The 25131-nt window shown below is 38.7% G+C and overlaps 1 protein-coding gene across 4 annotated transcripts in view; it reads left to right on the forward strand.

The window, feature by feature from the left end:
* Positions 1-25131, forward strand: part of EML5 (EMAP like 5) — a 171105-nt gene that overhangs the window by 102910 nt on the left and 43064 nt on the right. For 2 of the 4 annotated variants that reach the window (XM_038744472.1, XM_038744473.1), the window contains exons 18-28: positions 1550-1752; positions 4657-4768; positions 5920-6047; positions 7327-7468; positions 9661-9813; positions 12695-12826; positions 13431-13519; positions 15600-15776; positions 16295-16496; positions 19995-20121; positions 20691-20705. In XM_038744472.1, the coding sequence (XP_038600400.1) occupies positions 1550-1752; positions 4657-4768; positions 5920-6047; positions 7327-7468; positions 9661-9813; positions 12695-12826; positions 13431-13519; positions 15600-15776; positions 16295-16496; positions 19995-20121; positions 20691-20705 (1480 nt within the window). The remainder of the gene's footprint in view (positions 1-1549; positions 1753-4656; positions 4769-5919; positions 6048-7326; positions 7469-9660; positions 9814-12694; positions 12827-13430; positions 13520-15599; positions 15777-16294; positions 16497-19994; positions 20122-20690; positions 20706-25131) is intronic. The other 2 variants (XM_038744474.1, XM_038744475.1) reach the window with 1 other exon arrangement.

Raw genomic sequence — 25131 nt, forward strand, 5'->3', positions numbered from 1 at the left:
TTTCACACTCTGTAGATGAGGAGACTGAAGCACAGTGAAGTTATGTGACTTACCAATGATCACACAGCAGGCAAGGTATGGAGCTGGGATTAGAACCCAGGTCTCCAGACTCCCAGCCTTGTGCTCTTTCCACTAGGCCAGGCTGCATCTCAGTGTATATAATGAGAAGCAGCGTGGCTCAGTGGAAAAAGCCTGTGCTTTGGAGTCAGGGGTCATGGGTTCAAATCCTGACTCCACCAATTGTCAGCTGTGTGACTTTGGGTAAGTCACTTAACTTCTCTGTGCCTCAGTTACCTCATCTGTAAAATGGGGATTAAGACTGTGAGTCCCCCTGTGGGACAACCTGATCACATTGTAACCTCCCCAGCACTTAGAACACTGTTTTACACATAGTAAGCGCCTAATAAATGCCATCATCATCATAATTTATATCCACCTGACTCCAGAGGCCACCTGTCTCTATCTCTGTTTTTAAAAGCATCATTAGTTATTGAAGCACCTATTAAAGACACTTCATTGGGAAGGGAAAGGATCTAGAGCCTCCTTGGCCAATGTGCTCTAAATTGAACTGTCTTTGTCCTACGAAACCCTGGCAGGGTAATCTCAATTATTCTTGTTAGTTAAGGATACGTTGGGTCTGGACTGTCAAGGTCGTTTTTAGACTGAACCTCATTTATATTGATCATATCTGCATTCACAAACCTTCAGTGACCTACCCATTAATTTCTATATAAATCATAAAGCTGTGGCTTCTAGATTCTCCTAGACCGTCCTTTTCCTGCTGCCTCCCAGTTTGCACTCTTCCATTCTCCCAAAGTTATCCTTAACTGTACCTCAATCTGTTTTCCTGTTTGATGCATTGTTCGCATCCTTTCTCCTGCATGCAGGTTCCTGTTACCTCAAATCCATGTAACTACTTCCTTTCCCCACTTTCAAATCCCTCATAAAGCTCTACTTCCTCCAAGAGGTAACACCTGATGAAACCTTAACTTCCTGGTCATGCCATGATTAATGGATAGAGCATCGGCCTGGTGTCAGAAGGACCTGGATTTTAATCCCGGGCCTGCCATGTGTCTGCTGTGTGACCTTGGGCAAGTCACTTCACTTCCCTGGGCCTTAGTTACCTCATCTACAAAATAGGAATGAAGACTGTGAACACCATGTGGGACAGGGATTGTGTCCAACCTGATTAGCATATATCTATCCCAGCGCTTAAACAGTGCCTGACACATAGTAAGCACTTAACAAATACCATTATTATTATTATTATTATTATTATTATTATTATTATCATCACTTTTCTTGGCTTTTGATTTCCTTGTATCTGTTCTCTAGATCTCTTATTGATTAAGTATTTGGGAATTTTTGTTTGCTTGTCTTTCCAATTAGACTGTAAACTCTTCAAGAGCGTGGACTTGTATGATATTTCTGTTGTATGTTCCCAGGTGCCTAGTACAGCATTCTGCACACAGTAGGCAACTAATGAATGTTGGTGATAATGATGATACTTTGGCAGGGTTTTAACAATTACATTTTTACTTTGAACCAGGGGGAGGCTTGATTGGAAGAAAAGGCTGTGTAGGTGCAATGGGAAAAAGCGATACAATGATGTGTGCAGTGTATGGTTGGACTGAAGAGATGGCGTTTTCTGGAACTTCAACTGGAGATGTGTGTATCTGGAGAGATATATTTCTTATAAAAACAGTCAAAGCACATGATGGACCAGTGTTTAGCATGCACGCTGTAGAAAAAGTAAGTAAACTAGTTGGCATTTAAAATGAAATCTGTTTGGAGTTTACAACAAGTGGTGGTAATTCTAGAATTACAGGAGCAACTCTACCCCCTCCTTGGCACCTGTGCTCAGGAACTATAATCAGAGAAGCAGCCTGGTTCAGTGGAAAGAGCACGGGCTTTGGAGTCAGAGGTCATGGGTTCAAACCCCGGCTCCACCAATTGTCAGCTGTGTGACTTTGGGCAAGTCACTTAACTTCTCTGTGCCTGAAACCTCATCTGTAAAATGGGGATCAAGACTGTGAGCCCCCCGAGGGACAACCTGATCACCTTGTAACCTCCGCAGTGCTTAGAACAGTGTTTGCACATAAGCACTTAATAAATGCCATTATTATTATTATTATTATTATTATTATTATTATTATCACTTTGGGAGGCACCTTAATGGCATATGGCATGTAGATTCAATTTAGGCTCCATGCCCTTGCTCCCCTCTATTTTCTCTGCTAGTAAGAAATGGGGCTGTTACTAAAAAGGAACTCTGGCTTGCAGAGTAGCAAGCCCACAACCTTGGTGTCATCTTCGACTCTGCTCTCTCATTCACCCTGCACATCCAATCTGTCACCAAAACCTGCCGGTCTCACCTCCACAACATTGCCAAGATCTGCCCTTTCCTCTCCATCCAAAGCGCTACCTTGCTGGTTCAGTCTCTCATCCTGTCCCGACTGGATTACTACATCAGCCTCCTCTCTGATCTCCCATCCTTCCGTCTCTCCCCACTTCAGTCTGTTCTTCACTCTGCTGCCCAGATTATCTTCGTGCAGAAATGCTCTGGGCATGTTACTTCCCTCCTCAAAAATCTCCAGTGGCTTCCTGCCAACCTACGAATCAAGCAAAAACTCCTCACTCTGGGCTTCAAGGCTCTCCATCACCTCACCCCCTCCTACCTCACTTCCCTTCTCGCCTTCTACAGCCCAACCTGCACCCTACGCTCCTCTGCTGCTAAACTCCTCACTGTACCTCGTTCCCGCCTGTCCCACCATTGACCCCTGGCCTGGAATGCCCTCCCTCCGCACATCCGCCAAGCTAGCTCTCTTCTTCCTTTCAAAGCCCTATTGAGAGCTCACCTCCTCCAGGAGGCCTTCCCAAACTGAGCTCCCTTTTTCCTCTCCTCCTCCCCATCCCCCCTGCCCTACCTTCTTCCCCTCCACACAGCACTTGTGTATATATATATCTGTACAGATTTGTTACTCTATTTTACTTATACATATTTACTATTCTATTTATTTTGTTAATGATGTGCATATAGCTTTAATTCTATTTGTTCTGACGATTTTGACACCTGTCTACATGTTTTGTTTTGTTGTCTGTCTCCCCCCTTCTAGACTGTGAGCCCGTTGTTGGGTAGGGACCATCTCTATATGTTGCCGACTTGTACTTCCCAAGCACTTACTACAGTGCTCTGCACACAGCAAGTGCTCAATAAATATGATTGAATGAATGAATATTAATGCTTTGGAATAAACAATCGTCTTTAGATATGAAGATTTATGTTCTCTACAGGAAATGGGTCCTGTGCTCCTGTTGTACCTCCCTGCAGAGCATTCAGTAGACACACAAAAAAAATGCCATTACTATTGCTACTACAAAATATCTTTTCTAGTGACAGTTATGCCTAAAAATATGAGTTCTGGCTCTGCCTGTGGCTGGCTAATGAAGGTAGAGACCACACCTGAACTCTGCACTGTGCTGCACCCCTGCCCACCTACTAACTAGTTGCACTTGGTACTTTAACAAGAACAAGTCTGTCAAGAAAGACAGTGGCACTGCACTAACCACTATTACTATAATCATTCATCTGGGTAGCTTCTCAGTTCGGGAATCTCAAAAGCCAGTTGCATCTGATGTTCCTGATGAAGACTCCATCATGTCTAAAAATTAACTTTCCTCCTAAACACACACCTGCTCCTAACTTTCCCATCTCTGTTGATAACATAACCATTCTCCCTCTCCCAGGAGTCCACAATCCTGGCATCATCCTCAACTCCTCATTGTCTTTCTGCTCCCACATTCACTCAACTGCTACATTTTCATCATCTTCAATAGCCACTCTCTTCACCTGTTAGCCCCCAGCTCATATTTCTTGTTTCTGCCAAGTTCACCATCACAACTGCCCTTTGTTGTTGACTCTCCTGCCTCTCACCTCTTGCTCAAGCTATTTCCCCAGCATGAAAATAGCTCCTGAAAATCTGCCAGACCACAGTTCTCCCCATCTTAAAAAGTTCCTAAAATTCCATTTATTCTGGAGAGTCTTCCCTTATTAACTTACAGCACACCCTAGGCACGTCAAATCAACACCACTCATGGCATTTAAATATTTCATTTTCAACTTTGGCTCTTAGGTATCTGGGCTTATTGTTTTATCCTGATGCTACTCCCAGTATATTCTTGTTTTTCCCCCTGTTTCCCCTTTTGGTAAATATTTTTTGTCTGTCCACCTTATTACAAGTTCCCAGAGGGCAGTGATGGGGTGTTTTGCTTCTGTTACATCCTGAACACTTGGTACTGTGCTTCACACCCAAATGACATTCATTAAACCCCATTATCAGGATGATTTAGAACATTTATTAAACGCTCATAAGAATGAAATTAATTTTATTAAAGCAGATAACTGCTGAAATGCTTTTGAGGCTGGAATTTTTTTATCCAAATTCTATAATTTAAGGGAAAATAATAATGGGAATCTACTGAGAAAGCTTAGCATTGTTCTAGTAAGAGCCTGCAATTTTTATTGTTATAATTCCCTTTTTGATTTTCATGTATTAAATTTCCAGAAACAAATTAGCTTGATTCTTTCATGTACTGAACACACATGGAAATGGCAAACCTTAAACTAATGCTAGCTTGCAATTTTGATTTCAACAGGGATTTGTAACTGGGGGAAAGGATGGAGTAGTGGCTCTCTGGGATGACTCATTTGAACGTTGCCTCAAAACTTATGCCATCAAAAGAGCTGCCTTGGCCCCTGGATCTAAAGGTGATTTGAGGGATTGCAGCCCAATGGCACCCTTTTTTCTTTTTGTAGCATATCCTTTATAAGTTTTTATTTTGTTAGCTTCCTAAACTTTGTTCTCTGTTGAATCCCAGTATTACTTCCCTACATTTTGTTTTGTTTTCTAATCCAGCTATAATCAAATTTAAATTTACAGTGGTTTTATGGTCATGTGCCCTTAAATAGTCTCTATATTGGTGTTGTATGTATGCCTCTTAACCTATCCTGGATACATGTTATAGCTTATCATGTTTTAGTACCTATGCATTTGAAAGTCTATTTGTTTGCAGCATCTATTGCTGTTTGTGGCTTAGCCTCTATTTACATGGGTTGACATGTTTCAAATGAAGCAGCAAAGGGACATTAGCAAACCAAACTGAGAGGTTTCCACAAAGAAAAGGAAGAGACATCTCAGATTTGGATTATCATTTTGATAGGAAATCCCTGGGTTGAGGCTCACGGGGAACCATGTATTGATGTCTTGTCCATCAATGGGTCAGATCACATCAGAGAATTGAACAAATGCAGAATGCCAAATATCAAATTTGCATCGAGAAAAATAGGCAAATGGAAAAATAAATGCGTAGACCAAATATCTAGGACTCTGGATAACTAAAGGTAATGAAGTTCTTCTTGTCAGCAAAAGTTGGTACTTAATTTTGGAATTAGTGTCCTTGAACGAATGAAAATAAAATAAATGCACCTATTTCAGTGGTGAAATAAAGAGGAGTTTTAAGCAAGTAGTACCAAAACATCATTTTCAGCCACCTCCAATGATGTGCTATCTCTGGACTGCTGGGAGATGAGAGTACCTGACTTTGAGGAATGATGGAAGGAAGCAAAAGTGTCATGAACATCATGATACAAAAGGCAGAATATAAAACAATGCCAGTGCTACAGATAACAAGTGCAGATTATAAATCATGTGTGCGTAATGAAAAGGGGATCGCTTAGCTGTGAATTGGTCTTTTATCCCACAACCACCCACATGAACAATCTGTCAGTGACATCTTCCATATATGTGAATGAGAAAAAAACATTAATTACAAGTTCAGATGTCTTTCTGGAAGTTATTGTTCATTTTTAAATTAAATTTGCAATTATAGTGACTTCCTTGACTGTATTTGATATTTTAGGTCTCCTCCTGGAAGACAACCCATCAATACGTGCCATATCATTGGGACATGGACATATTTTAGTTGGCACAAAAAATGGTGAAATTTTGGAGGTAGATAAAGGTGGACCAATCACCTTGTTAGTTCAGGTAATTAACATTTTCATGTTCTTGCCCCTGGAACAGTTGACAGAAGAGCTGCTATAAGATTATTGGACTGGTAGCTCCTTGTAGGCAGGGAACATGTTTACCAGCTCTATTGTATTGTACTCTCCCACGTGCTCTGCACACGTAAGCACTCAATAAATACCATTAATTGATTGACTATTGAATTTAAAAATGAAAGGAAATTAACTACTAGAAATTTTTCTGGGAGACATTAACTACTGAAGAAACTACCGAAAATGTTAACCTGTAAACACTCAATTCAACAGAAAATAAGTTTAATTTTGTAGGGATATAGGAGATAGCAGGTGACCAAAATTTAAATAAGACCCATAGCCTTCTGTGGTGCCTCAGTATTCTCCGTATGTTGTCTGCCTTGTTGCTATGACATCTAAAAGTATAGGCAAGGCCAGAGAATAGGTTTTCTATAGATATTGCGCAAAATTGCTAAAAATAATGGAAGAATAGTAATTAGGGGCCTGTTAGGTTCCTAATTGCTGATTTTCTTGAAAAATACAAAAATCAGTTTTTCCCAAGTGTGTATACTAACCATTTTATGGACAAGAATGATTAATAACTAATGTATGTAATTAAATGGAGGTCTTTATTTTCACATTTACCGTAAAGAGATCATAACTGTATGTCCAGTTTTCATTACTAGAGTTTTGAAAAAATATAGAGAAACCAGAAAGGTGTCCAAAGAGGAGCTGCAATAATAATTAAGAGGTTGGAGAAGAGAATATCTGAGGAAGAATTCAAAGAAGTAAGGCTGTTTTGTAGGAGAAAAGAAAGCTAAAGGATAATTTTTTCAAGTATACAAAGCATTTTGGGGAGAAATTTTTTAGCCATCCATCTTCACTGAATCAATCTTCACTGAATATTGAAGGAGAATTGGTTTTAAACTTCATCAAGAAGGGGCTGAGTTAGACAAATATGTTCCAACTGCCTAGATGTTTAAGTACTTGATCAAGGAGGTTGCAGCATCTCTGCCACTGGAAATCTTTAAGGAAAGAGCATTTACTTGTCTGGAGGCAGAGGACTGGTCATTTGGCTATATTTCTATAATTTTAGCTACTTCCAGAGTGTAACATTTATCCTACCTTTTCACTATAAATGTACAAAAAATATCAAGCTTTCAGCCCAGGAATCAATTTAGAATAGTATATACTAGTTAGAAAAATCCTAAATATGGATTACTGTTTCTCTTATGATAAATTTTGTCCTCAAGATTGGTGGTTTACAATATCTTTTATGCTTGTTATAGGGGCACATGGAAGGGGAAGTGTGGGGCTTAGCTGCCCATCCTCATTTGCCTATTTGTGCTACTGTAAGTGATGATAAAACCCTAAGAATATGGGATCTCTCTCCCAGTCACTGTATGCTAGCTGTTCGGAAACTGAGAAAAGGTAAGAGGCTAATTTGATCCAGGAGTATGAAATGATTACTTTCATACTGTAATGAAGAATTCAGAGTTCCAAGATACACCCAGGTTATACGCAGTTCTGTACTCTGTCCTCTATGCAAAGTGCCGTTTTGTTTTCACTCTCTTCCATTCTTAAATCCTTTTCTCCAATAACTTCCATGGTAGTCTACAATATCAGTTCCCTTCTTGAATTTGTTTCCTTTGTTCTTGGTTCAAAATACAACTCTTGGAAAAATAAATAACTTGTATATGTCATCTGAATACTTTTTAGTTAAAGTACACTTATTTTTCCCCCTCCAGTAAAGCGTTTTACTACTCAGTTGTTCTTGGTTCCAGCTGCCTTTTATCCTTTGTTGTTGGTCTCTGTTGCTCCTTTCAGTAATAATTCTATGAAATGATATCCATTCCAAAATTAACTTCTTTTCTTAACTACAGTTTATACTGAAATTCCCATCAAAACTTAGTCCCAGGTCCTCTGACACCCAAGCCCTTGCTGAAAACTGGGAATAAATTGCCACTGATGTACCAGCATGGTGCATGGAAATCAGAAAGGAGCTCATAAGTTCAGTTCTATCCTACTTATTTTATTTCTATCCTATTTTATTTTGTTGGTATGTTTGGTACTGTTCTCTGTCTCCCCCTTTTAGACTGTGAGCCCACTGCTGGGTAGGGACTGTCTCTATGTGATGCCAATTTGTACTTCCCAAGCGCTTAGTACAGTGCTCTGCACATAGTAAGTGCTCAATAAATACGATTGATTGATTGATTGATAAGTCTTTTAGGATTGAGAGACTAGGAGGCAAACACAAAAATAGTGCTAGGGACTGTAAATATAAAATGTGACACCCTGCCCAGCCCTTGTGTCCTGTATTGGCTTTTTCAATCACACACATAATACCAAAGAGAGAGATATCTCCCCATCAATGAAATTGTCTTCCAGAACATAGGGCAATTATAAACTTGATCACATTCTTCTTATTAATCACTTTATAGCTCAGCCTCATCAAAGAATCTTTTTGTTTCAGCACTGCTTTTAAGTATATAGTAAAACAAAATCCAAACAATGCTGCATCCAGCTGAAATAATAATAGTATTTGTTAAACACTTACAATGTGCCAAGCACTGTACTAAGCACTGGGGTAGATATAAGAAAATCAGGTTGGGCACAGCCCTGTCATACATAGGGATTTCAGTATTAATCCTCATTTTACAGATGAGATGATTGAAGCACAGAGAAGTTAACTGACTTGCAGAAGGGCACATAGCAGACAAGTGGTGGAGTCAGGATTAGAACCCAGTCCTCTAACTCCCAAGCCCTGGCTGAAAACTGGGAGAAAATTACCACTGATCTACCAGGATGGTGCCTGGCAATCAAAAAGCTGAGAAGCCTTTTAGGATTGAGAGACTAGAAGGCAAAAACAGAAATAGTGCTAGGGACTGTAAATATAAAATGTGACACCCTGCCCAGCCTGTGTGTCCTGTATTGGCTTTTTCAGTCACACCCATAATACCAAAGATATAGCTCACCATCAATGATGATGTCTTTTAGAACAAAGAGCAGTTATAAACTTGATCACATTCTCCTTATTAATCGCAGTATAGATTTCTTCATCCATTACCTTATACTTTTCACTCTTAATCACTGATACTAACCTCTTACCATTCTTGTGTCCAAAGCTTGATCACTTCGTGACTGTTACCTTTTTCTTTCTTTTAGTCTTAAGCTGTAGCATGCCCTAATTTTAAAAGAAAACAGTTTTATAGGAAATACTTTATTCTCAAAACTTTGTATTCTTGGAAACAAAGGACAAGGAAACTAACATAGAAGTATTAAAATTTTTTGAATTCCTGTGCCACTCTCCCGGTTCTTTGTTTTTTTGTTATTTCTGCTATTCAACTTAAATCCATAAAAGGTTAATTTTAGTGAAGGGTGGTGTTATACTGATTCTTAGGCTAAGCTGATATCTGTAATTCAAGTAGTACATTGTTACTTTTGTAAGTTAAAATAAAATAACTTTTGGGTTATAGCTGTGGCAGAATAAAATAAGTAACACAATTTAGCATGAATGTGAAGTTTGAATTGTCTTCTGTCATTTTGGAAAATAATGATGCTCAGGCCCTTTTTTTTAAAGCAGGAAAAGCATTGATGAATAATGAGCTATTTATTTTCCTCAGGGGGCAGGTGTTGCTGTTTTTCTCCTGATGGCAAGGCTTTGGCTGTAGGCCTCAATGATGGAAGTTTTTTGATGGTAAATGCAGACACTTTGGAGGATCTTGTATCCTTTCACCACAGAAAGGATGTTATTTCAGAAATTCGATTTTCACCTGGTAAGAGTCAGTTGAGGCAGTGTTTCTTGTAATTTGAAAATGGTTCAAATCATTTCTCAAATAACGAGGAAATAGTTTTTTCTCCCTTTTGGGATGTCTAATTTACTTTATTATTTTTTAAAAAATAAATCAGTCTGACTTTATTTGTTTTCAAGCCTTTCTGGAACTTACTGTGAACATCTGGACAATGATAATGATATTGTGAACTGAATGTGACTTAGGTATAATCTAAATTCTGGAAACTTCTAGTGTGTTTTTTCAACATGTCCCTAGGAGTTAAAAGGGAATATATAGTACATGTCTAGATGAGGTAAGCCTGTCAGAAAGTTTAAAAAAAAAAGTTCACAGAATCTGCTCATGCCTTCATGGCACTGACAGTTCAGCCTGGTAAGGCAGAAAAGCAATACAGTCAATTCTGTAATACATGTTTTCCTTAGGCATTTTGCTTAGGATGTTGTTAGAGAATTAGGGAATGTTTGTCTGACAATGTGAGCCTATTTGGATATGGCTTTGCACAGTGTTGCAAGAAAAGGCTCAAGTGCCTGCTTGCAGTTTGGGAAAGGGTGAATGCCACAGTGTGAGAGTTCCATTATTGCTATTATCATCATCCTTATTACTATTATTATTATTATTGTATTTAAGTGCTTACTATGTGCTCAGCACTAAGTGCTGGGGTAGATGCAAGGTAATTAATCCGTCGTATTTATTGAGTGCTTGCTGTATTAAATGCTTGGGAGAGTATCATATAACAATATAACAGATACGTTCCCTGCCCACAGTGATTTTACAGCCTAGAGGAGGAGACTAACATTAATATAAATAAATAAAATTATAGATATGTACATAAGTGCTGTGGGGTTGGGAGGAAGGATGAATAAAGGGAGCAAGTCAGGGCAACACAGTAGGGAGTTGAAGAAAAGGAAGAGAGGATTAGTCAGGGAAGGCCTCTTGGAGAATATGTGCCTTCAATAAGGCTTTGAAGGCAGGGAGAGTAATTGTCTGTTGAATATGAAGAGGGAGGATGTTCCGAACCAGAGGCAGGACATGGGCAAGAATCGGGTCCAACAGGGGGCTTACAGTCTAAAAAGGAGGGAGAACAGGTATTGAATCCCCATTTTTCAGATGAGGTAACTGAGGCACAGAGAAGTGAAGTGACTTTCCCAGGGTCACCCAGCAGACAAGTGGTGGAGCCGGGATTACAACCTAAGTCGTCTGATTCCCTGGCCCATACTCTTTCTGCCAGGCCATGCTGCATCCCAGAAATTTGGGTTTTTGCAAGAATGCAGATTCTGTGCTAAAGGAGACCTAGTTGAATGTTTTGATTGTATGGGAATGGCAAGTTTTGGTGTTGGATTGTGTGCCTCCTAATCGGGTTAGGAGATTTCTTGTTGTTTTGGGGAGGTTTTTTTTAATGGTATTTGTTAAGCACTTACTATATCCCAGGCATTGTATTAAGCACTGAGGTGGTACAAGCTAATCAGGTTGGACATGGTCTATGTCCCACGTGGGGCTCAAGGTCTTAATCCCTGTCTAGCAGATGAGGTAACTGAGGCACAGAGAAGTTAAGTGACTTGCTCAATGTCACAACAGACAAATGGCAGAGCCGGGATTAGAAGCTTGGTCCTCCAACTCCCAGGCCCATGCTCTTTCCACTAGGCCACTGAGTTTGCATGATTGCCCTGAGTGCCTGTGTCCCAGTGCCTATTCTTCTGCCTGTCTGCCTGGATTCTTCAGGTTGCCTTCTGGTCCCCCAATCAGCTGTAGGTTGGAAGGACAAGCTGGGGAAATGGAAAACTGAAATGCCATCTGTCAATCTGGTGCTGATGTCAGAGTTCCTTGGTCAGCTTCAGAGTTGGAGAAGTGGTCCTGGTTCCAAAAATTCTAGTCCATCTATCTGCATACTTCATCACACTAATATTAAATCAGTACACAGCATTAGGCTTGGCCCAAGAGTAGATTATGCTGTGGACTTGCTTCGGAAAAAAAAAAAAGCCCCAAACTTACCTTAGACAGGTGTCCATAGAGTTAAAAAAAGAAAAAAAGGAGATCTTTATTCTCCAGGAGAGTTTAACAAACATTATTGTTAGATCTACTGGTCTGTCATGACACAGCTGAAACTAAATGGAATAAATTATTGGAGCAAAAGGGGTCTAGTGGCTGTTATGTGGTTTATTATGTGGCACTGGGAACATCTTTTTATCTTTTCTTGCTTAGGCTTTCATTACCTGAAAAAGGGCTAAATACTATTGTTCCTCAGTGTTATTGTGGAGAATAATTAACACTTCTGTCCTGCTAGATTGTAAACTCCTTGAGGACAGGGATTAGGTCTACTTACACTGTTGAACTCTCCCAAGCACTTAGTTCAGTACAGAGTAATTACTCAATAAATGCTATTGATTGATTTTTAAATGTTTATTGTTCCATACTGTGCCCAGTTCTCATAGCTGGAATCAAGGTTAAGTGAGATTTTTTTTTAGGATGATGCTCCTTCTGGGCAGGGAATATATCTACCAACTCTGTTATAATGTACACTCCCAAGCACTTAGTACAGTAATCAATAAATACACTTGATTGCTCTGCACACAGTGAGAGCTCAAGAAATGTGATTGATTAGCAACTTTAAAGTATTCAGGAATTAAGACATACAAATGCCTGACTTCCTTTGTAGCCTGAACTAAAATATTAAATTTATATTTGGTCATTTGTGAGATGTGAGCACATTTCAATGTATTTATCAATGTATTTCAATGAAGTTATCAGTGATCAGAATTTTTTATGAATTCTTTAAGACAAAACATAACTTCAGTTCTAGAAATCAAAACTCAAGTTTTCAATGAGAGAAGAAACACTCAACAAATATGTTGCTTTCAATATATTTTAGGTTCTGGGAAATACCTAGCTGTAGCATCTTATGACAGTTTTGTAGATATCTACAATGTAATGAGTAGTAAGCGAGTAGGAATCTGCAAAGGAGCCACAAGTTATATAACACATATGGACTGGGACCTCAGAGGTAAGAACTTAATTGCCACTGCAAAACTGTACTCCATGTATTACCACTGTCTGAAATTGCACAAAGTGTTTTGGATCAAAGGTTTTGTAAATACAGTATAAGAATAGAGTAGCACTTACAAGTTACGTAGCGTCTTTCTTATGAAGACTTGTAAGATTTTGCTCACTCAGATGAAGGTTTTGGTTCTTGAAACACATTCAAGGAGGTCTGTATTCATATTGTGTTGAAAAAGTTTTATAAATTGTATTGTTAAATAGAATACTTAAACATACCTTTAAATAGGCCTTCCCAGACTTTTTTAGAAATTGGCATCTATTTGTTTGGAACAACCTAAATCATGAAAAAATTTATCATAACTGTTTCACAATACTATAAAATTTGGTTTAATTTTATAGTAGGCATTAGAAACCCACTAAAGCAGATGTTGAGGAATAATAGGGAAATTCCCAATGCTTAGAAACCCAGTAAAGAAAATGTTGAGAAATAATAGGGAAATTCACAAAAAGCATTTTGTGCAGTTCTTGAAGTTGATGTTTTCCCATTTGTACAATCCCTGAGCTATTTAAACACTTTCTATATAGTATGTGTATTTATTTTTTTAAAGGAAAACTTTTACAGGTCAACACTGGTGCTAAAGAGCAGTTGTTCTTCGAAGCTCCTCGAGGGAAAAAACAGAACATTCCTAATTTGGAGGTAGGAAAGAGACCTTCTACACAACTGTGTAGTCTATATAAGTAAAGAATTGTAACTTTTTGTTGAAGCCAGGTGACCATGTATCCTAAGGAGTTGACAGAAAGGAGCTCCCAGAATAAGTACAGGCAATTTTGGGGACTGATGGGTTGCCAAACAAATTCTCAAAGTTTGTGCAGACCATAGCCAAACTTCTTTGACTGTCACAGTAAAGAGCAAAGAAGGAGAGCAGGGAGAAGTAAGAGGTGGAAGCCATTACTTCTCTCTGGGGCAGCACAGAGCCTATCATAAACCCTCACATCAGTAACTCTGGGACCATGACATGCAAAGGGGTCACCACCTGCTCCATCTGTAGCACACTTGGAACCAGTTAGGAATTGGCACAGCAAGTACATGCCAGTCACTTTGCCACCAATTGGTTGGTAGCCCAGGTCCCAACCACAGGCCATAGTTGGTTACTTAAAGTTGGCCCATAGGCTGCAGTGTGCCCTTCTGGACCATATAGGATTCAAATGGGCAATCTTTCTTCCCCTTTTCCCAGTCCCAGCAATGCAGATCTCTGGGGGACCCTTGATTTGTCTATTGTACAACTTCTCAAAGCCCTCAGAGTTAGAGATTCAGCAGGACCATGTCTCATTGCAGTCTGCAAGGGTCCCTGAAACTGCAGTTGGTGGAATTGGGCATCTGGCTACTGCCGTTTCTAATTTGGGAAAGTGTAACTGCCTGAGAGATGGCAAGAATGCTGAAAGTTGGAAGTACTTCAGAAAGGTGTTCATGTAAGGGTATTAGTACAAGACCAAAGTCTTTCAAGAATCCTAACCTGCAGCTGATTAATTGCCTTTCGGAAATGATACTGATGAGCAGCAATAGGGATTTATGAAGATCACAGCAAGCGGGATAAATGTGTCTCATAGTCAAACAGTTGAATGACATACTTGTTTTCCATCTACCATCTTTATCTGCTACTGTCACCTTTCATATTCAGAGATGCCTAGGCTGCCAGTGCATGTGTGTGTTTGCTATGAAGACTAATGGGCAGCAACAAGTTATTTCTACACTGAACTAGTTATATGTTCTGCTTTCTGGCTAGTGACTCTATTGTTGTCAGGGATGTTGCTTATATGGCATAAGGAAGGGTGAGAAAGAAGAAACAAATTACATGTGGCCAAAAGTGTACTGTAATTACTTCTCCTTTTTTCTCTGAAATGGAAAATTTGCAACAGGGATTTGAGGTCCTGCATCAAAAAGTCGGGGAGATGCACAATTTGTTTGAAAATGTAGATATCAAGGATTTTTGTGGTTTAAAGAATTGATAATAATAATAATTGTACTTGTTAAGGGTTTATTATGTGCCAAGCATTGTTTGAAGCACTGGGGTAGATATGAGTTAATCAGGTTGGACACGGTCACTGTCCCATGTGGGACTCACACTCTTAATTCCCATTTTACAGATGGGTTAATTGAGGCACAGAGAAGTGAAGTGACATGCTCAGGGTCACACAGCAAACAAGTGGCAGAGCCAGGATTAGAAAGCACCACTCCTACACAGCCCTTCAGATGTAATTTTTTAAAAAAACAAAAGCATTAAATATTTTATCAACTATTGTGTAACCCTTTAAGGGGCAAAACTAGAGTGCAGGGGTTAGACATTAGGGTCTATCAGGGAATGTTATAAGAAATAGGATCTTTTAATCTCAAAATCAGAAAGGTGAGAATGTTGACTGTTAAGTAGCCCCTAGACTGCTGTTCTACATTTCCAGTATAGATAGAAGAAGAAATGGACTTCAATTTTCCTAGGAGGGGTTTTGGGTAGCTGAAATGATTAACATTTTAATTGTTTTGACTCTGCAATCAATACTTTACCAAGGATGCTGTGCAGTTTCTTTGGAACTCTTAAAATTGATAGTAAGAAAAACTCTCTACCCATAGTATTATAATTTCACCCCTGCCTAAATGTGGAAAGATGTATTTAAACTCTGATTATGTGCCATTTAAATGATGCATAATATAATTAAACATGAAATGTTAAAATTTTACTGTTGATAAGAATAAACATGCAAAATTTAATAACTTTTTTTTATAGGTAGAAAAAATTTGTTGGGCATCATGGACAAGTGTTCTTGGTTCTTGCTGTGAGGGAATTTGGCCAATAATAGGAGAAGTCACAGATGTAACTGCTTCATGTCTGACCAGTGATAATATGGTCCTGGCTACAGGGGATGATTTTGGATTTGTGAAGCTTTTTAGATATCCTGCTAAAGTATGTATTTTTATTTAGCTTGTGTTCAGTAATGATCTATAAAGCTAGTGGCACCTGTGCCCGTTAATAGCATTATGTAATTGCTGTTCAGAGGGCACAGGGTACTACTACCTAATGTTCGTAGTACATGCCACAGTGTTAGACACTTTTTATTTCATATTTCATTTTAATTATGAAATTTCACTTCTAATCATAAATACTGGGGGAAAGATGTCGACATAAAACTCTATTTTTGTACACTGTCCTCAATTTTTTCAGAATTTTTCATAGTATAGTTACTTCAGTCTTAAAATCATCAAGTGATGTTATAGTGCTTTTATACCATTATGTATATGTAGAAATCATGTCCTAAACACAGATTACAAATTGAAACTGTTATATTATGTCATACTCTTCCAAGATCTTAGTATAGTGCTCTGCACATAGTAAGCACTCAATAAATATGATTGACTGAGTGATTGACTATTCCATTTTCACCTTCTCAAATTCAAATTGTTCATATCTTTTTTCACTCCTAGGGAAAATTTGCGAAGTTCAAAAGGTATGTCGCCCATAGTACACATGTCACAAATGTTCGCTGGATTTACGATGACAGCTTATTGGTTACCTTAGGAGGTGCAGACACATCTCTAATGGTATGGACTTATGAAATAGAGGGATACCGAGAGAAGAGACAGTGTGATAGTGAAGAGTCTGACATAGATTCTGAGGAAGATGGCGGTATGTAATTTTCAAATAAAATGTCTTACTGAAAATGTGGATATCTTGAGAATGTTAATTGAATGAAAGACATTTGAATCAAAAAGTTTTGTAGGACAAGTTTGAGGTCAAAGTAGTTACTTTAGTAAAGAGTGTTATTGAAATTGAATGAACAAAACTGGAAATTGACTACAGTTCTCTTCTGTTTTTTTTTAAATGACAGAAATATGTCACCTTTCATGTTCCCAAAGGAAAAGGATCCCTTATTAAATATTTGTAACTGGCTATTCTTCTTGACAACATTACTTGACAAATATTGTACTACTGGTTGCAGTGCATTATGCTGTGGAGACAGGACCATATTATCAGAATTATCATTATATTGTTATTTTAAACTTTACCAGATGTCTTCCTGCTGGTTATGCCATTTTATTCTCCCAATTTCCCTGAAACATATGGAGAGGCAGTTATTATTAACCACATTTTACTGATGAAGGAGCAGAGGAAAAGAGAGGTTAACCCATGTGGGACAACCTGATCACCTTGTATCGTTCGCAGTGCTTAGAACAGTGCTTTGCACAAAGTAAGCACTTAACAAATCCCATCATTATTTATTATTTAAACCCACTTATCCAAGGTTTCAGGCAGGCCAGTGGCAGAGTTAGGACTACAATTCAGGTAACCTGACTACTGGATCTATTTATTGTCTTTCCATTGGGCCACACTACTTCTTACATTGTCCTTTGCCCTCAGCTCGTGTCCCTAAACCATTGTTCATACCATTTTCGTGCCTAGAATGTTCCCCACTCAGCTCAACCAAAACATATCTTTCTCCTCATTTAAAATCTTCTTAAAAAGAGACCTCCTTCAGGTCACTTTTAATTAATCCCCCTCTTTCCCAATCATAGTAGCCCATTAGACCTCCACCTCTTCTTTTTCTTTATTGTCTTCCTCCTCATCTGTATTAAGTATCTGTTGTGTGCTCTGGTGCCCTACACTGAACTAGGTGTTGGGGAGCATACAATAAAAGTAGAAGATATAGTTCCAGCCTTTAAGGAACTTATCTAATGGGAGAAATGGGATGGCAGGCACAGATAGTATGCATACAGTTGACAGAAGGGAAAATGAAGATATGACTGGTAACACCAATAAGGAAAAGATGAATAAAAACATAGATGAAAAACAATAAATTGAAATGCACATAATTGTGAAATGGGAGTGGCTGATGTTATTACCTGGCAAGAAAAGTAGGAATTATCCAAGGAATACCTCCTGGAGGTTCTTTGGTGGTGTTTGAAGGTGAAGAGGGACATGATTTGGCAGATGTGAATGGAGAGAGGGAGTTGCATGCAAGGGTCTAGAAGTGAAAGTGAGGTTCAGCTACATCAGTTAGCTTGGGAGGAATGAACCCAGCAAGTGAGTATTAATTGAACAGGGAGGACACACAGTTATTTAGTTAGAAAATAAAGATAGGTATTTACAATTAGGAAATATACAGCTGGATATGTGAATAAATAAGTACATAAATGTACTCATTTCTGCCAGAACATGTTTTTGGTACATGATTTGGATATGTCATGGAAATATTATGCAGTGTTGTTTTCTCAACACAAGTTTGTTCTGACTATAATATAATTCACAAGTGCTTTTGGTGTAGGTGTAGTGAGAAATGTTTTTTGAGGTTTTTTGCATGCATGTGATACAGTCAAGGCAAAATGCTGCTCTGCTACCCAGCCTCTGCCTCAGCCCTACTGTATTAATCTACACAGAACTTTTTATTTTTGTTTTTGTAGCTTTACACTATGTAATATAGTAAAGTAACAATATGTGGCAAGGATAGCAAGCATTCTAACTAGTGGTTGGTATTGTATGGAAATTTGTAGAATAAAATGTCTTTTCCCAACCCACTAATTCCCGCTGACTCAGTGGTTACTGTAATGTAATTGTCCTATAACATGGCATTCTTCAAGAAGACATCTTCTGTGGAATAGCAGAAATGTGGTAGTAGAATGTGTTCAGGTGGCTGTAAGTATATAAATGCTGAAGAGGTAGTTGGGAAGCTATGATCTGAGAGGAAAAAAATGAATCTGAGAATGGCTCCTAGGAGAGGGTTGTGAAAACTGGGAGAGCTGTGGTCTGGCAGTGAGAAGGCTCAAGAATGGAGAGCATTCTGGAGAGCAACTGCTGTAGAGAACTTTGAATCCAGTGGTAAGTTGTTTTTGTTCGATATGGAAAGGAACAGGTAGCTATTGAAGATTTTGGGGTTTTGGTTTTTTTTGTGGAGGGGACTGACACAGCCCATTGTTGGGTAGGGACCGTCTCTATATGTTGCTGATTTGTTACTTCCTAAGTGCTTAGTACAGTGCTTTGCACACAGTAAGCACTCAATAAATACAATTGAATTAATAAAGAGGGTGATGTAATAATTAACAGTAAAATGACTAGGGAAGAGGAAGAGGAGTGAATCCAGGAAATGTTGTGGAGGTAAAACCACAGGATTTAGAGACAGACTGGATGTGGGAGGTGAGAGGCAGATAGAAGTCAAAGATGACATCTGTGTAGGTAGTGGTGTTGTCGATTTCAGTGGAAAAGGTAGGAGGTGGATTAGGTTAAGGGGAGGGAAGATGAAGTGTTCACTTTTAGCTGTATTGATTCAAGGTGTCAGCAGGTTGTCCACATGGAAGTGTCCTGGAAGTGAAAGGAAATGTGAGATTATAAAGCAGGTTAGAAGTCAGAAATGGTGAGATAAACCTAGGCATCGATCCACATAGAGGTGGAAGTTTAAACCATGGAAATGGGTGAGCTCCCAAAGAGCGTTTGTAGAGTGAGGTGATTAGAAGACCCACATCCATTTATTTATCCACTTGTTATATTTTCATTTACATATGTCAAATATTTGTACCATTGTTAATTGGGAGTACATAATGAGTGTTAGGGAGTTTAGGTAACATGCTTCTGACATCTGAAACCTCTTTGGACTTGGTGTTCTGCCTTATAGAACAAAGTATACTATACTATGGAGCAGAATGTAACGGCTGTAGGAAAGTCTCTTGAATTAGATATATTCATCAATTTATACAATTGCTTCTCCCATTAGATTGCAGTGTTCTTAAAGAAAGGTATCATTCCCTTTACTTATTAGTTTGTTACTCGAGAGCATAATACAATACACTGCACTGTCAACATTGTAGATACCACTACTCCAATATGATCTCTCAGCCTCCCTTCTGCCCTTTGAATATATGATTGTATCATTTTAAACGAGTTGATCCAGAAAATATGTAGTGTGATAATTAAAATATCCCCATTTTGGTGTGACATTTCAAACCAATGTCTTGGTTGTCTAGCTGCTTTTGTAGAAGCACTTTAGGAGATTTTTAGAATTAAATAATACCAATTTCATGGAAAATGAAAATGGAAGGTAGTGTGTTATTTATTTATCTCATATTTGGATATGTTGGTAACAGTGTTCATAATATTGGTGCATGCCCTTTTCTTCCTTTATCTTATATGTGGTAGGCTATGATAGTGATGTTACAAGAGAGAATGAGATTAATTACACCATCAGAGCCTTATCAACAAATATCAGACCAATGTTTGGAATCAAGCCTCATTTGCAACAGAAGGAACCCTCACTAGATGAAAGGTAACTGCTCAATGTAGGCTTATGGTAGGGGGAAAAGAAAATCTGCCTGAGAATTTTGAATTCCATTTTTAATGATCAGAAAGATATTGTAAAAACCTATTTTCTGGGAAACTATGCTTTGTACAGCATTCAGCATGGTTTCATCAACTAGTTTATACTTGATAAATGCCTGTTGCTTTTTAGTTCTAGATTTGATATCTCAAACTTTATATTCATATAGGTTCTATAGTTTTATAAAATTATAAAATGAGTCCTACTTCAGACTGTATCAATGTGGTATATATCTTCTAAAGAATATATCAAATATCCATGTTAAAAATTTTCTACGTCGTCTACATTTTAAAAAATTATATAAACTATAAAGATACTGCATGTAGGAAATCAAGTTGTATCAGTTATAATTGCACATATGTATGAAGATAGATTTGGATCTAGTTTTTTTTTAGACTTTTCCCAGAACGTGGTCTTTATTTTATTTACTGAATTAATAATAGTGCTCTCCTATTCTGCCTTTATGTATTTCAATTTTCTTTTTGTTTCCTCTTCTCTTTTTCCTTGCTCCTATCCAGGCAAGGGGTAGTGAGGTAAGTATCCTGATAAAGAAATCCAAAGGGATCCTTTACATCACCATAAAGGCTTTAGAAAATAAGCCTGGGCACATTAAAGTAGAAAAATTATCCATTCCCTACTCTTCTCCACAGCAGAGGGTTGTCACAAATCCATCAGAGGAATGCCTCTGCCGCCTTATAGCAGAAAGAGGCAAAATCCATCCCTTCTTTGATGCCAGCAAGAGTATTCATACAGAATCCTTGCCTTACTTAGGTGCATCCATATGAGTTCATGTGCCATTTGAAGGTGTGCTAGGACAGGACAGGATGACTGGCAATTATTGGCTCTCTTGCCTGGAGCACCTAACAGTTTGGTGAACCAGCATCATTGTTGAGGAGCAAAGTGAAGCAGGCATTAATTCAGAGCCTTCCCCCTTGTCAGAGATTCTCCATTTGAAGCAAATATGTGCCTTCTTAAAATAAAGGGAGATGCAGAAGGAAGTTGCTATGAGGCTCCTGACAATGTATTGCTATGCCCTGGGGGGCTCACTCAGCCAATCAATTGAGCACTTGCTATATGCAGAACCTTGTACTAAGTGCTTGGGAGGAGAGTACAAGAGAGTAGGTAAACAAAATTTCCTCCAGCTGGGGAGAGGGACATGGAAAAAGTTACAGGTAGGGAAATTATCTCAGTATAAGGATTTGTACATGTTGTTCTAGGGGTTGGAGGTGTGGTGAATACCAAAGTGCTGAAGAGGTCCAAATTGAAGTGCATAGGTGATGCTAGGAGGAGAGAAAAATACCATTGATTGAAATAGGTTGGGTAGATGAGATTAGTCAGGAAGACTTCCTGGGGGAAATTAGATTTTATAGGGCTTTGAAGATGAGGAGGGGTGTTCTGTCAGATATGAAGAAGGAGGGAGTCCCAGGCAGGAGAGAATCAGGATGGAGAGTCAAGTTCAACAAAAATAAGGGATATGTGGATGTAGAAATGTAATTTTGTAATGTCATTTTTCATTTTGGCACCTAATTTCTTTTGATAGCATATGACAAACACAAATGCAAATACATACATCTGTGATTAGTATTAATTTACGTATGTTAAGTGTCCCATGGAGGCTCAAAACCCTGAATAGTCATTCATCAGAAGTTATCAGATTATTACAATGAAAATGCTGTTGTCAATTATTTATTCATTCAATTGTATTTATTGAGTGCTTACTGTGTGCAGAGCACTGTACTAAGCGCTTGGGAAGTACAAGTTAGCAACATATAGAGACGGTCCCTACCCAACAGTGGGCTCACAGTCTAGAAGGGGGAGACAGAAAACAAAACAAAACATGTGGACAGGTGTCAAGTCATCAGAATAAATGGAAGTAAAGCTAGATGCACATCATTAACAAAATAAATAGAATAGTAAATATGTACCAGTAAAATAGAGTAATAAATCTGTACAAACATATCTACAGGTGCTGTGGGGAGGGGAAGGAGGTTCTGAGGGGATTATTCAGTGTAATAAGCCAATTCTTGAAACATGATATTATGAAGCCTTTGCAGAATGATTCAAAATAACCTGTTCTCAGAAAAATTTGCCGTTCTCATTTTTGCCAGTATTTTTCATTTAGAACTGAAATAGCTAATTAATAGAAGAATCAGAAGTCAATAGAAATATAGTATTAGTGCACTACATCATATTTAATTTTTTTTATTTGAATTCTCACCAACCAGTTTCTCCAAGAACTTGGCCCTTAGAATTGGGCAAAATGCCAGGCCAAGTTAAAAATATCCATGTACTGGCATTTTTTATTTGCTTCATATTTATAAAATCACGAACTCTTGAGAACAGAAGTCCATGAAAATGCTGTTCAATTATCACATCTTGAAAATTTATGATAAAAAAGGAAAATACATTTTAACATTACCTTGTAGTCTTTCTCTGCATCATATATTGGCAAATGTGTTTATTCTCTTTAACAGTATGATTGCTGGTATTTTAGTTCTGTTCTGATATGGAACCTAAAATATTTACCTTTTAGGAATTTTAAATGAGCAGTACTATAGCCAAGGGAGATTTAATCAATCTACTATTACCATATATCTTTAAAATGCAGAAATTTTGTTTATTTACTCTATTGTACTCTCCCAAGCGGTTAGTACAGTGTTCTGCACATAGCAAGATCTCAACTGATTGATCGAGTGAACCCCCCAGGGCATAACAATACATTGTCAGGAGCCTCATAGGAAGAGCAACCTCCATCTTCATATTCCCTTTTTTTATTTTAAACAGGCATGTATCTTGATAGGCTTGATTTAATTTGGGAGTATTTTCTAGATAGGATCAGTCTTGCGAGTTGGCTTAGTGGATAGAGCCCAGGCCTGGGAGTCAGAATGTTGTGGGTTCTAATCCTGACTCCACCACTTATCTGCTGTGTGACCTTGGGCAAGTCACTTCACTTCTCTGTGCCTCAGTTACCTCATCTATAAAATGGGGATTGAGACTGAGAGACAGACGTGGGACAGGGACTGACTGTGTCCAACTGGATTTGCTTGTATCCACCCCAGCACTTAATACAGTGCCTGGCTCACAGTAAGCGCTTAACAAACACCACTGTTATTATTATTATCATTATCATTATTATTATTATCTGGATTGCACCCCATTCACTTCATGAAATCTAAACTCTTCAAAGTACCAATGACCTCTGTTTTTCCAAATCCAATGGCTTCTACTCCAACCTAATTCTTTTTGACCTCCCAGCTGCCTTCAACACTGTGTACCATCCCCTGGAAACCCCATCTCCTGGAAACCATCTCCTGAAAACACTGTCTAACCTCAGTTTCACTGACACTGTTGTCTCCTGGTTCTCCTCCTATCTTTCTGACTACTTTCAGTCTCTTGCTGGATCCTCCTCTGCCTCTCACCTCCTAACTGTGGAGGTCCCTCAAAGCTCAGTTCTGGGTCCTTTTCTGTTCTCCTTCTACAACCACTCCCTTAGAGAACTCATTCACTCCCAAGTCTTCAATTACCATCTTCATGTGAATGACACCCAAGTATACTTCTCCACTCCAATCTTTCACATTCACAGAAACCTCATAATTCCTCCTGACTTCAGGATAACTCCACTTGGATGTCCCGCCGGCACTTTAAACTCAACATTTCTTAAACAAAACTCCTATTTTTCCACCCAAACCTTTTCCTCTCCCCAACTTTCGTATTACTCTGGATGATACCACCTTCCTCCCTGTCTCACAAGCCCATAACCTTGACATTATCCTCAACCCATTCCTTCATCCCACTGATCAACCTGCATATTCAGTCTGACACCAGATCTTGTCAATTCTGTCTTCACAATGTCCCTAGAATCCATCCACCCCTTCTTCTCCATTCCTCAGAAGCCTGCAACAGTTGCCAATCCACCTTTGCATCAAAATCTCCTTTCCAACTACTTGTACGTATTGAGTGCTTACCATGTGCAGAGCACTTTACTAAGGAGTTTACAATCTAGACGGGGAGACAGACATTAAATGAATAAATTGTGTATATCGGTTCCCCTTCCCCTCCTACCTAACCTTGCTGTTCTCTTACTACAACCCAGCCACATACTTTATTCATCTAACCCCAACTTACTGTCCCTGTAACTCATCTCTCTCGCCATTGACCGCTCGCCCATGTCCTCACTCTGGCCTGGAACTCCTTCCCCCTCCACCACTCTCCCCATCTTGAGAGTTTTAAAATCACATATCCAGAAACTTTCCCTAACCTCTCATCTCCTTACTCTGTTCTCCCTCCCTTCTGCACTGACTGTGCATTGGGTTTGTACACCCTTAGCCTTTAATAGTCACTCCACCCCTACCATACTTATGTACATAGCCTTATACTCTGATGCTGCCCCTATCTGCAACTTATTTTAATGTCTGTCTCCTGTACTAGATTGTAAACCCTTTGAGTGCAGGATTGTGTCTACCAACTCTATTGTATTTTCCCAAGCACATAGTACAGTGGTTTGCCCACTGTAAGTACTAGATAAAATACCATTGATTCACTGTTAGGTTATCCTGGGATATAGGTTTAAACGGACTATTTTAAAAAGTAATGACATATTTTGTGTACAGCATTACTATTTTTCATCCATAGAATACAGAAATAAGCAAATATTTTTTTCTGGAATGTCAGACCCTCTTTCATGTTAAAAAAAAATAGAACCGTTGGCAGGGAATGTATATGACTGAGAAGGCAGCTGTGGAACCAACAACCCCTTTATCATTCAACCTGTACTTCTTTGTTATCTTTTGATTTGACAGTAGCAGATTTATGTAAAACCTGTCACTTTTGCGTTCTCCTTCTGTACTTCACAGAACAGTGGATATTTTTCTCCAAAATGACCTACTCCTGTCTGTTAGTGCTGTTTTCCACCATGTAAAGCTGCTTGTGGGTACCAATGTAGCAATTCTGTTATGAACT

This window comes from Tachyglossus aculeatus, chromosome 1 (genome assembly GCF_015852505.1).
Source record: "Tachyglossus aculeatus isolate mTacAcu1 chromosome 1, mTacAcu1.pri, whole genome shotgun sequence".
Lineage (NCBI taxonomy): Eukaryota > Metazoa > Chordata > Mammalia > Monotremata > Tachyglossidae > Tachyglossus > Tachyglossus aculeatus.